General features: G+C 39.9%; 1 protein-coding gene across 3 annotated transcripts in view; it reads right to left on the bottom strand.

Annotated features, from left to right (window-relative positions):
* Positions 1-14356, bottom strand: part of edc3.L (enhancer of mRNA decapping 3 L homeolog) — a 36154-nt gene that overhangs the window by 6378 nt on the left and 15420 nt on the right. For 2 of the 3 annotated variants that reach the window (XM_041586695.1, XM_041586696.1), the window contains exons 5-6: positions 2307-2375; positions 1128-1281 (exon numbers count right to left, since the gene is read on the bottom strand). In XM_041586695.1, coding sequence (XP_041442629.1) covers positions 1128-1281; positions 2307-2375 — 223 coding nt within the window. The remainder of the gene's footprint in view (positions 1-1127; positions 1282-2306; positions 2376-14356) is intronic. The other variant, XM_018252942.2, reaches the window with a different exon arrangement.

Here is a 14356-nt window from a genome sequence, read left to right as displayed (position 1 = left end):
AGACCAACCCACACCTACCAGTTTACCTGTGCGTGTTTATACACACGCAAGGCTTGCAAAGTACAAGCTTACTGGTATTGGTGTGCATTCAGGGAACCCTGCAGAACTGGTATTACTGAAGACTAAGAGGTGTAAGAGCAGGAAGAGTAGACAGTTGCTGATAAGCATCGCGTGTGAAGAGAGAAACATTCCGAGCAACCTCCTATCACTCCAGCACTGGGAAATTGGGGCTTGGTTATATAATTGGCTTATCTTGCATGCCTGGTGGCCAGGCTCGATGCTTCAAGAGTGGCAAGAGCTTTGGTGTGCCTAAAAATGACACATTGCTAATGTCTAGGATGTGTAACATCACACATTTTACAAAGCTATATCAATAGCAGGCATGACAGAAAAAAAGAGCTGCTGCAAGGTACAAAATGACCTCTGAGAGGGTACACATCCTGAGGAAAGAAAAATTTTATTGTTTTGCACTGCAGATAAACAGGAATTGTAACACCATAAAATTTCAGATTCAGAATTATTGTTTCTACCTTTAATTAGGGCAATGGTCACTTCTAAGATAACATAGCACATAGGGTTTTTTTTTGTCTATGTTAATTTACATCCTGTGTAGGGGACAAAATCACCCAAAAGTACCTTTGTATTGCAGACAATGTGAACATCTGCTTGTAAGCCAGTGCAACTGCATATTCAAACAAAAATGCTCTCTTCCTCCCAGCAACAAAAACACCCCGTGTGCAATGTTCCCTCTAAGCTGTGAGCTTGTGCACACACACACATTTTGGGGCCAGCGCACACAACACATTGTGGTGCGCACAAAGAATGTTGTGTATAAATATTAAATTTTGTATTTATTCTGGAATGCATATATATGATTTTTTTTGGCACATAAAGTTGAGAAGGATTTAGAGGGAACATTGCCCGTGTGCCATTAAAAATAATTTCAGGAAGCGTTTTGATTCCTCCAGCTGCTACAGAATTCTACTTCTAGAACTAGTGTTTTCTAATCAGAGACCATATAATCCCCCTGGCAGGGTTGGCTGTGCAGATCCTCAAGAAGTTCTTTCAGCAAGAGTTTGCAAGAGTGCACAAAATGATGACTATGCAGGTTTTGTATCTTTACTCACCTGTTGGGCCCTCCAAGCAATGTAAGTGCCATCTGGCTAGCACAGACTCCAGACATTTCCAGTCTCCTCTCCACTGAAAGGCCATGTTTCTCAGCCACACACAGTAGCTTCTTGTGCAAGACATAGGATATACTGGGTACCACAAGTCCTGAATCTGAGGGGGAAAAAAAACCAAGAGCAATAAAACAACAGGAGGCAAGATGCTAGGACCTAAAACAATATCCACAGAGAGTCATGTAAAATGCAGTTTCTTACTGAAAATTACAAAGGATAAAAACTGTACTTACAGTGGTGTGAAAAACTATTTGCCCCCTTCCTGATTTCTTATTCTTTTGCATGTTTGTCACACAAAATGTTTCTGATCATCAAACACATTTAACTATTAGTCAAAGATAACACAAGTAAACACAAAATGCAGTTTTTAAATGAGGGTTTTTATTATTTAGGGAGAAAAGAAATCCAAACCTGTGTGAAAAAGTAATTGCCCCCTGAACCTAATAACTGGTTGGGCCACCCTTAGCAGCAATAACTGCAATCAAGCGTTTGCGATAACTTGCAACGAGTCTTTTACAGTGCTCTGGAGGAATTTTGGCCCACTCATCTTTGCAGAATTGTTGTAATTTAGCTTTATTTGAGGGTTTTCTAGCATGAACCGCCTTTTTAAGGTCATGCCACAACATCTCAATAGGATTCAGGTCAGGACTTTGACTAGTGTTATATTTACCGCACCCTCACCTTGTCCACTTTCCTGCACTGGTGGTGCTGGTTCACCGCGGGCCCGGCAAGGCCCCTCAACAAATTGCAGTATAATCACGGCTCCGCACACACTTCATAATCAGCAGGTTATTTATTGTTATTTTCACCACACATCAACGTTTCGGGGGGTTTTCACCACCCTTCATCAGGATAAAACACCCAAGTAACACAAACCCTTATAAGTACAATGCTCCTCCTTCTATTCCCATGATGCAACTTCTGGTTAACCCTTTATATGGGTTAATACTTTATACATTTCTATTAGTGATATTTACTCTTTTCCATCCTTATTCTCATATATCATCAGTGTTATACAATAATTCAAATCGCACACATAAATATTAAGTTATATAAATAGTATAAAGCATTTATAAAAAATATTTATAAAAAACATATGAAAGTGCATTAGTGCCCATTACTCACTATCGGTGACCATATTAATTTTCTCTAACCACCACCCATTTTGATAGTCCTCACATGGATATTTCTCATCTAAAACAAAAAATGGAAAAGACACAAGGATCTTAAACTTTTGTAATTAAAAGCATATTAAAAGCATTGTGCGTTATCTTATAAAAAGCATGTCAAGCTGAAATTCTCATTTAGACCTCCCGGAGTTAATGTCTTAAGTTGCCAAATCCAGAAGGCCTCTCGCCTCAATAAAAAATTTTTCACATCATTTTCTACATCTTTCCTCACCACCTCCAGTACCTGCCATCTCAATTGAGCAACATTGTGTCTCATCTCGAAGAAATGTTTCGCCAATAATGTTTCTTTTTTATATTTCTCCTTTCCTATCAGTATCAGTATTCCCTTCCTTTTCTTCTGGTTTGAAATTCCTTATTACACTCTTATGTTCGTTCAATCTCGTTCTCACCGCCCTGGAGGTCTGACCTACATAACATAACCCACAAGGGCATTTTAACAGGTATATAACACACTCGGAGATGCAGGTTGCGCAATGCTTTAATTTTATATCATGCCCTTGGCTCGGATGCTTGCAAATTTCTCCTTTGATGATCCCATTACAGTGGCCACAATTATAGCATGGGAAAGTTCCCACCCTGTTATATACTACTTTTTGTATTGGTTTCCTTCTAAAATCCGTTTTTACTAATCCATCTGCTATAGTCTTTCCTCTTCTACAGCTAAAGAGTGGTTTCTCTGTGAACAATTTACCATAGATTTTATCTTTTTGTAAAATTGGCCAATGTTGTGTTATTACTTTCCTAAGTAGGGTTGAGTGGGGCCCATATGTCGTTACACATACCACATTTTGCTTCTTAGGGGATTTATCCTTATCCCTTACTTTCAAAAGGTTGTCCCTATCCATATCTAGGACATCCTTTTTAACCCCTTGCAGATCGTGTTTATTATATCCCCGCTCATGAAATTTTCTCACCAGATCATCAGCTTGCTGTTCATATAGTTCATCTGAGGATGTAATACGTCGAGCCCTAATAAATTGGCTCTTGGGTAGTCCCCCAGTGACCCCCCTTGGGTGAAAACTGTTTTTATGCAATAAGTTATTCTTATCTGTGGGTTTTTTAAATAAATCAGTATGGAAGCCCCCATCAGTCAATGTCACTTGTACATCCAAATAGTTTACTATCAACGGACCCTCACACATAGTGAATTTTATGGTAGTGTGGACGGTATTCAGGTATGCGTGGAACTCGGACAGTAAAGCTGGTGGACCTGTCCATACCATGAAAATATCGTCCACATACCTTTTCTATACTGCTATGTGGTGCTTGTAAACCGGATGACTCAGTACAAATAAATGCTCAAAGTTATGCATGAAAATATTTGCATAGGACGGAGCCATATTAGCTCCCATACTGGTGCCCTGTACTTGTAGATAAAAATCTGAGTCAAACCGGAAGTAATTTCGCTTCAAAATAAAATCCAAGCACTCACAAAGAAAATTCACTTCATGTGATGGTACTTTATCCCTCAGAAGGTACTCCCTGCAGCATTCTATTCCCTCATCGTGTATTATAGAGGTGTACAAATCCTTCACATCAATTGTACAAACAATAGGTGATGGTGGCAGTATCGGCGTTTCTCTAAGGGAGTTGAGAAATTGTGTGGTATCTTTCAAGCAAGTGTCCAATTTAGGTATAATCTCCTGCAGAAAGGTGTCTACATATATTGCCAATGGTTGTAAGAGAGAGTCTACCCCCGACACTATGGGTCTACCCGGTGGATTGACTAAGGTCTTGTGTACCTTGGGAAGGAGATAAAAGATCGGTACCCTAGGGTTTTCTTTCAGTAACAGGGCTTCTATTTCTGGGGTAATAATCCCTGTCACACATGCATCATTTAAGAATATCTGTATATCCGTTCTCAACCTTGCAGTGGGATCATTACTTAGTTTAAGGTAGTGGTCCGAATTTGAGAGCTGTCGTTCCACCTCCCCTAAATAATCCTTAGTATTAAGGACCACTATCCCGCCCCCTTTATCCGCTTTTTTAACCGTAATCTCTTTATCCTCCTGTAGTCTGGAAAGTGCCTCCCTTTCCCTTAATGATAAATTACTTATTTTCAGTGTCGAAAATTTCCTCAAGTTAGACTCTATGTCACTATAAACCAAGTTTGAAAATGTTTCTAGGGATGAATTAACCACCACTGGGTTATACGTACTGCGATTTTTCAATTTCCCATACAGTACTTCTTTTTTATTCTGGGACCGTATTCCCTTGTTTTTGTCCATAAAAAACATTTTCAATCTCAGTGACCTTAAAAATTTAAACATTTCAACATGGACAATAAAAGGTTCACATTTAGCAGTGGGTACATATCCCAACCCCCTATTCAAGACAGTCACTTCCTCTTTAGTTAGAGTCTTTGAGGACAAGTTAATGACTAGGCCACTCCAAAGTCTTCATTTTGTTTTTCTTCAGCCATTCAGAGGTGGATTTGCTGGTGTGTTTTGGGTCATTGTCCTGCAGCAGCACCCAAGATCGCTTCAGCTTGAGTTGACGAACAGATGGCCGGACATTCTCTTTTTTTGGTAGACAGAAGAATTCATGGTTCCATCTATCACAGCAAGTCTTCCAGGTCCTGAAGCAGCAAAACAACCCCAGACCATCACACTACCACCACCATATTTTACTGTTGGTATGATGTTCTTTTTCTGAAATGCTGTGTTACTTTTACGCCAGATGTAACGGGACGCGCACCTTCCAAAAAGTTCAACTTTTGTCTCGTCGGTCCACAAGGTATTTTCCCAAAAGTCTTGGCAATCATTGAGATGTTTTTTAGCAAAATTGAGACGAGCCTTAATGTTCTTTTTGCTTAAAAGTGGTTTGCGCCTTGGAAATCTGCCATGCAGGCTGTTTTTGCCCAGTCTCTTTCTTATGGTGGAGTCGTGAACACTGACCTTAATTGAGGCAAGTGAGGCCTGCAGTTCTTTAGATGTTGTCCTGGGGTCTTTTGTGGCCTCTCGGATGAGTTGTCTCTGCGCTCTTGGGGTAATTTTGGTCGGCCGGCCACTCCTGGGAAGGTTCACCACTGTTCCATGTTTTTGCCATTTGTGGATAATGGCTCTCACTGTGGTTCGCTGGAGTCCCAAAGCTTTAGAAATGGCTTTATAACCTTTGAAATTGAACTCAGGTGTGATAAACCACAGTTAAGTTATTTTTTAACAAGGGGGGCAATCACTTTTTCACACAGGTCCATGTAGATTTGGAGTTTTTTTTTCTCCCTTAATAACGTAAACCTTCATTTAAAAACTGCATTTTGTGTTCAATTATGTTATCTTTGACTAATAGTTAACGGTTTTTGATGAGCAGAAACATTTAAGTGTGACAAACATGCAAAAGAATAAGAAATCAGGAAGGGGGCAAATAGTTTTTCACACCACTGTATACTACTACTTTCATCTTCAGAAACAACATGAATGAAACCTCAGGTACATTTATACAGTTGAATGCGGTATTGAATTCACTCTACTCCGAGAAAATGCTTGCTAGTGGATTATAGTTTGGTGCCAAACAGGGTTTATATACTGCAAGTAAGATGGCGTGCACTAGAGTTCCCTTGACAAAGGCTTCTTGATGAAACATTGGGGCAATTCTCTCAGAGTATCCACTTTAATACTTGTATGATGTATATTGCTGAGTGGTATGTATCTTTATGGCCCTGATGATCACTGTCAATGTGTGCTGACTTATATACAGCAATGTTTGTTACATATACTGTACATCTTTGATAAAGAATGTTAAATTGCTTGATTAGTGTGCAACATCATTCTATGAGTATGTGTATATATATATATACATAAACTTAAAGCAGATCTAGCACTTCATTGAACAATAAAACTGACAAAATCCTCTTCAAATCTCTAAGTAGAATCATAATGCAGAGATCTGAATTCAGTCCTCTATGTTTTTCTGCTGGGGTACAAATGACAAAATTGGACCAGTGTATTAAGAATAGCAAATGAACAAAGGTTGCCCTTTGAAATAAAGCATTAAAGGGGTTCTTCACTTTCCACTTTTTCAGTTCATTTGTTTTCAGATTGTTCTCCAGAAAATGCTTTCCATTTTTTACTGCCCCCCCCCCCAATATCTAAGTTTAGAGTTGAATGTTCCTGTCTCTGGTGTTTCAGTCTGGCAGCTCAGTAATTCAGGTGCAAATTCTGAACTCACAATATTGCAACTTTTAGTTGATACATTTTTGAGCAGCATCTCTGGAGTATTAGCAACTATTATATCAATTCTAAAGCTGGCCATAGACGCAAAGATCTGATGACACGAATCGAGGATTCGTACGATTTTCGGACCGTGTGTGGAGAGTCCAGACATTTTTCATCCAGCGGAGATCGGTTGTTTGGACGATCGGACAGGTTAAAAGATTTGTCAGCTGCTGATAATATCTCTGCATGTATTGCTGATCGTACGATTTTCAGTGGGAGACTGTCACCAGCTTTGGTCGGACATAACTTTCATACGATTGCTGTCAGGGGCATTGCTGATCTGTTCTTTTGAACTTTATTTGATCGGAATGGTTAGTGGCAGGTCGGAGATGAGGAAGCCCGATCGTACGTTGATTCGTATGATCGGATCTTTGCATCTGTGGCCATCTTAACAGCTGTCTGTAATGAAACTCAGGGATTCTACTCAGCAGGGACAACGATAAGAAATCGATCAACTAAATGTATCAATTTAGAACCGTTTAGCGAGAGTCAGCGAACCCTGCCCTCCCAGAGCTGCTTTAGAAAGATGAAAAATTAGATGTACACTTCATTAGAACGGTCACACACTGAAAGTAGAAAATAATTGAAAAAAGTCTTCATTTCAGATGAACTATGATGAAAGGTGAACAATCTCTTTAGTAAAGCAAAGCAGCTACCGCTTTGCTTCAGTCTAAGTACTGCTAAAGTTTTCACATTATCTGTCAATTATAGCCAAACTGTAGACCCTGCTACATTTACAGAATACCAAGTAAGCATATGAATTTACCCTGCTAAAATACAATGACATCATGATCCCTTTATAATTCATCACCCGAAAAGCGGTTCTATCTCTGCTCCACATTTATTTTAGACTCCTAGGGGAATATTTACCAAAAATGGTAAAGTAACAATCATTGACTAAAAACTTTCCTAGTACCTGTACTCCACAACCGTCTTCTCTGAAACAAGTTTTCAGGGAATTTTCTAGAGAATGGTCTTCTTTCAATTTCAACGACACATATTTTGGCTATAGGAAGAGCTGTGCACACTCATGTCACTATAAAAATAGAGATAAATGCATTGCAGACACAAAGCCTGGTCCCCATAGAGTCATGGTGCACAGAAGAGTTCTTGTTATTTTATACATAAGGTTTGTGCATATCAGTAGAGCTCTATATAAAGCAATGTAATCCATCGTAAGAAAGCAAAACAAAGTGTTGTCAGCAGGTCACTTGGTATGGGTATAACAATGCATATACTCTGCTAAGAGCACCTGAGGGGTAAAGTTGTAAAACACAATTATAAATGTCCACAGACATGATTTTACTCCAGGGTAGTATATTTTTGGATAGTCAAGATTGCAGGTGGGAGGCTTGGCACAGGTTCAATCCTATATGTACATAACGTGAGAAGAAGGTGCTGTGATGCCAGAAGTCACCAGCTACCTTTGCGTAAGGTGACAGGTTTGGCTGCTCGCCTGGGCTTTACATTACTCTCGTGCCAGCTCCTAATTGCAGCAGCTAGACTTTCATGCAATTAAATATCCGACTATGATCCCCACGTGGCTAAGGTTGCACCCACAGCCTGACATCCTCCTTCTCTGCACGCAACTCCCCAGCAATGATTTGTTTGTCCCTTTCATCAATACACCTCCTGATCTGCAAATGTTAGCCATAGAAATTAGTCAATTACAGTCCAGATATCAAATAGGCAGGCCGTCTGCCCCCCCCCCCCAAATACACCGGCTAAAAAAAATGGCAGACTCTAAAGAGGCACAGCAAGCAGCTAAAATGGGCCTTGTGAATGGCCATATACCTCACCTGCAAACCTCCAAAAAGTAAATTTGTATTAAAGGGGCTGTTCACCTTTAAATTAACTTTTAGTATGATGTAGATACTGATATTCTGAGACAATATGCATTCGGTTTTAATTTTTTATTATTTGTGGATTTTGAGTCATTTAGCTTTTTATCCAGCATCTCTTCAGTTTGCAGTTTCAGCTATCGGAGGGTCCAAATTACCCTAGCAACCAAGCATGGATTTGAATAAAAGACTGAAATATGAATAGAAGAGAGGCCTGAATATAATAAAAAGCAATAACAATAAATGTGTAGCCTTACAGAGTATTCGATTTTTAGATGGGGTCAGTGACAGACAGAAGAAGGCAAATAATTCAAAAACTATAAATGAAGTCCAATTAAAATTAGCCATTCCATAACATATTAAAAGTTCATTTAAAGAGGAACCACCCCTTTAAAGGAATTCTTTAAACAATATTGCCATCATGTAATGGTCTGCTAATGAGAAGCTAAACTAGGACAGAGTTTTTGGCCTCAAGGGACCTCAAAAGGACCGAAAGAAGGATTCAGAAATAACCACTGCAGATGCTCTAACACCGCGTCTGAGCAGCACTCAGCGAGGCTGGGGGGTGGAGATAGTGTTACAAACCTGTTCCTGCAGATTTATTTCAGATGATAGACCAAGCATAATCAGGACATAAGGCAGGAGAGCAGAGGAATAAAGCTTATGTTGTTAACTACCTTACAGCTGCTTCAAGGGCACCATGTGGGTGCAAAGCTGCCCAAATTTACTCCATAGCACAAATTTATTAGAAAAATAAATAAAAAAAAAGTAAACCAATCAAGTACTAGATACTGGTTTATTATTACAGAGAAAATAGAAGTAATTTAAACAATGAAATGACTTCCTTAAAATGGCCTCTAGGGAGAGTACCTTCTCATAAGAGCTTTCTGGATATCTAGTTTTCAGATAAGCAATCCTATACGTGTATGATAGAAGTTGTAGGTCAACATGATATTGTGGGCCTCCGCTAGGGTTGCTATCCATTTAGTATTTTACTGGCTGTTAAATATTATACTTTATGTTAATGATATTAATAGGAAACAAAAATGAAAAGAGAATTTATGTCAAGAAAAGGTGGCGAGATCCTATCTATAGATTGACCATTCCTGGGGTATTTAGTATTAGCATATCATTTCACAGTTCCTTCTAGCACAGGTATCCGTCATCCAGAGAGCTCCAAATTAGGGGAAGGCCATCTCTCAGACTCCATTTTAATCAAATAATTCAATTTTTAAAATGGATTTCTTTTTAAACTGTAAAAACACAATACCTTGCACTTGATCCCAACTAAGATATAATTAATCCTTACTGAAGGCAAAACAATCCCATTGGGTTTAACGTCAAACATTATGGAGAACAAGTCTCCTACCTGTACCTGGCATGGGCATATGTAGTTGGAATGGTAAATTCTAGCTACAGTCAATGAATATTTCAATTTTGCATCCATAGAAACCAGTGTTGATGGCATGCAGTAGCACACACTGAAATGACAGGGCTGCATCTTTTGTAAACAGACCATGCCGATTCTCAGTAACCAGTGGCACCACATACACAATACGGTGAGGACAAGAGACTGTGCAAGGATTATGTTTATTGACTGCAGAAGTCAAAGTACAGATCATAGTAAGAAAGAGCTGTGTGTGAGTGTTATGAATAAGAGCTGCAGGATAATGAGTTGTCAAACTGGTTCCACCTGCTCTGCCCAGCTGTTCTCCAGTCACACGCAAGGGCTCCTTCATTCACCAGGGTGCTCATTCATTCTTCACTCACCTTGCAATTGTTAAACCTGTTTTTTTAACCATTTCCGTACTGCTTTATGGAACTACTTTTGCCATTAAAAGCAGCAAATCCTTTAACAAGCAAATAGATACATTGTGTGTGCATTAAAAAAAAAAATCAAGACAGGTTATTCAAAAACGAGGACAGAAAAAAATACTGTTTGTGAAAGGCAAACTAAGTCGCTCAAGAACGCCCTATTTGTAACTGTGTAATGGAACATTAAGAGATAAAAGCTTAAGGATATCCCTGTTGCAGGGCTTTCTCTGGCATTAAAAAATTCTTGTCTAAATGTTTGCAGGTTTCACTTTTCCCTTGAGAGCAGTTTCTTCCCGTGTCTCACGGGCTTCCCAATATATTAGCCTACATTTCCCAGCATGACCCAAATAAATAAAGGTGGGGAAAAGCTACAGACAGAGATGGTGCCGAAGTTGAATGGGGTACACTGGCTCGAGTGATTATGAAGACTAAAGGTGGCCATAGACGCAAAGATCCGCTTGTTTGGGGATATCGTCAAACGAGCGGATCTTTCCCCGATATGCCATTAACGAGCATGGCTATATTGGTGGTAATCTGATTGTTCGGCCGTATGGCCAAACGATCCGATTATGATGTGCAATGGGCTCCGGCGGGGTCAAAATCAAATGACCAATCTCCGCCGGACGAAAGCTGTCGGCACACTCCACACATTCGTACGATAGGATCTGTGTGTCTATGGCCAGCTTAACATTTGCATTTTGATTGCCCATTTGCTGGGAATGTAGATAAAGAGCTACACTATGCCTCTACAAAACAACAATCACTAAGCAAGCACTCCTTGCAATGTTTGCCATTGAAAATCTCGTATATTCTTTGCTGCACCCCCTTTAAATTCTCTTTTTAACCACTTTCAGACTATAAATAGTAACACATGGTGTTGCAGTGGTTAACATTACTGTTATACATTGCTGTAGTCAAGGGTTTAATTCCAGCTAGGACACACTATCTGCTTGTGTTTTCTTCATATGCTTGCTTGGGTTTCCTTCAGGTGCTCCATGGTTCTCCCACACTGCATACAGGCGGGTTAACTAGCTCCTGATAGAATGGATTCTAGAGCACGAGCAAGAGAGTGTGTGTGTGTGTGTGTGTGTTGCGTTCTCTCTGAAAAAGAGGGTTTCATAAGCAAAGATTACTAACAGCAGGCTGCTGAATATTTATACTACATAGGGATATTTCAAAGAGAAGTCACACAGCAAAGTCCATCAGTACTGTATGGATATGTGGAACAAACATGCAATTAGTGTCACATACACACATATACTTTTCCCAGAAAACGTTTAAACGCTTCACCATATTATGTTTCAGATGCTTTATCATGGCTTTCCAGGGAATTCCCACCATGTGTGCTTAAGCGCACGAACCTTGTCACGGATAGGGCTGGCGTGCATGTGATTGCCTGACTACAGTTCATACTGATTTGTACATTTGAAAGAGCCAAAGTGCCGAGCTAAAAAGGAGCTAGGAGAACCTTAAGGATTGAATTTCAGCTGATCTCGGCAACATTTCACTAAATCATATTTAACAGCATGGAATGCGCACGGGCTTCCAGACACTTCAAAGCACCAACTTCCAGACCTGGGGCACATTCACGTGGGGCTAGCCCATTCACAACGATAAATAAAATGGTGTCATCTTACATCACGCAGCTGCTTCTAGCTCCCAATTCACAAACAAACACACAATAGTATGGTAGGCAGGATTATTGCAATCAGGCTTCTCATCCACAAGTGAAAGAATTTCAGATGGATATCTGGGATTTTTACGGTTTGCAATTGAAATTACTTGCTGGAGACCTGGGGGTTTCAGTATAAAGGTGTTTTCTTTCCCCTGGATCACCATACATTAAGGCAGGGGTACCCAACCTTTTTTACTCGTGAGTCACATTTCAATGTAAAAAGACTTGGAGAGCAACACAAGCATGAAAAAGTCCATGGGGATGCCAAAAAAAAAGCTGTGGTTGGCTGTTTGGTAGCCTCCATATGGACTGGTAGCCTACAAAAGGCTCTGTTTGGCATTACACCTGGTTTTTATGCAACCAAAACTTGCCTTCTAGCCGGGAATTCACAAATAAGCACCTGCGTTGAGGTCACTGGGAGCAACATCCAAGGGGTTGGTAAGCGGTTCGGGACCACTAACTTAAGGTTACTACAAAACAATTTTAACATTAAATAAATCCAACAGGATTGACTGGCCACCCACCTGAACTCATATGAACTTAGGATAAGATACAAGGCACCGTTAACAAATAAAACAAAAAAAATAGAATTATTTGCTAGGGGAAAAAATATTTTTTTCAAAACTTATTTAATAGTGCTGCTCCAGCAGAATTCTGCACTGAAATCCATTTCTCAAAATAGCAAACAGATTTCTTTTTATATTCAATTTTGAAATCTGACATAGGGCTAGACATATTGTCAGTTTCTCAGCTCCCCACAGTCATGTGACTTGTGCTCTGATAAACTTCAGTTACTCTTTACTGCAAGATGATGCGATATCACCCCCTTCCCCCCAGCAGTCTAACAACAGAACAATGGGAAGGTAACCAGATAACAGCTCCCTAATACAAGATAACAGCTGCCTGGTAGATCTAAGAACAGCACTCAATAGTAAAATCCAGGTCCCACTGCAACACCTTTAGTTACATTGCGTAGGCTAAACAACAACCTGCTAGAAAGCAGTTCCATCCTAAAGTGCTGACTCTTTCTTAAAGGAAAAGACTAGGCTAAATGACCGGAGATGGCTGCCTACACACCAATATTACAACTAAAAAAAAAAAAAAAAACACACTTGCTGGTTCAGGAATGACATTTATATGGTACAGTGAATTATCTGCAGTGTAATTTAGAAATAAAAACAATATCATAAAAATCATGACAGAATCCCTTTAAGATGGGCTCTGTGGGAGATGGCCTTCCTGTAATTTGATAAAATCATGTTTGCAGATAAATGCCTTTACTGTTCAATTATGGATTTTGAAAACAAGCCTCTCTCATTTTGATCTCATTTTGCTCCTACATAGTGTGACCCAGAAATGCCAATTTGACAGGTATAACAGACTCTAGCAAATGCATGATGGCACGATTAGTGATCGACTGAAGGTCGATTTATATTGCAGACATTATGGCATTACATTTAATGGGTTCTTTGTATTCCTTTCCTCACACCTTGCGTGCCACACAGCACTATTAGACTGCCACAAGCCCAATATCACAGGAACACAACTTCCAGGAAAGCATTTAACTAATCAGCATCCACAAAGAAAACGCTGGTAATATAGGACTTTTACACATGCTTTAACAGCGGGATAAGTAGGTGAAAGCCGAATGAGCAAGCCTCTCACGCAATGAGTACAACCTAAAGCTAATGTTTAGACTTCCTTTAATTAGTGAATGACATGTGTGCCAGTTTAGAGGGCACGCCTACTCTCTTACACACGCAAGTCAAGGCTAGTTCTACTACGTCTTCCTATATAACAGATGTAAAGTAAACTTTGGAGGAGGGGGGGGGGGGAAGCACATACCATATAGGAAGCAAAGCTAGGGTGGGGAGTGTTAAAAGGATAGCGGGAGGGGCAGAAAGTGTGCATGGGGGGCGGAGATGGGGGAAATCTACACAAAACAGCCGTTTGTAGGGAAACTGAAATGCAGCTAAGAGTAATGTGCTTGCATTAGGAAGCAGGGGGAGATTTGTTGGCTGTCCAGGAAGCCAAGTAATTACAGAGGCCAAGCAAAGAGAAGGGAGGGATTTGTTTGCAGAGTTTAATTTGAAGAATTACAGCTGGAACAGATATCACTTAAAGTGCTCTGTTAACACGCAACATGCATGTTGGATAATCTCTTACGCTGTGGGAAGGAGTTTATAGGGCACAGTGTAGATACACAAAGTGTCAATAACTCACTGGCTCAGCTGCAAGAGAACCAGTGTCTCTGATAACAGCCCGTCTCTAATTTGTAGAAACCACTCACCAAACACTTTTAAAAAGCCCGACTGAGCTAACCCCTCTTTTGCATGCACAACATTTTTGTATTGCTTTTAATTTAAAACAGAAAATAAAATGTGCACTGGCAAATCTGCCATTGTATGGCCACCTTGCAACCACTGCCAATGGAGCAATT

The sequence above is a fragment of the Xenopus laevis genome, chromosome 3L, assembly GCF_017654675.1.
Source record: "Xenopus laevis strain J_2021 chromosome 3L, Xenopus_laevis_v10.1, whole genome shotgun sequence".
Taxonomy (NCBI): domain Eukaryota; kingdom Metazoa; phylum Chordata; class Amphibia; order Anura; family Pipidae; genus Xenopus; species Xenopus laevis.
This window is presented reverse-complemented; position numbering and strand designations above follow the sequence as displayed.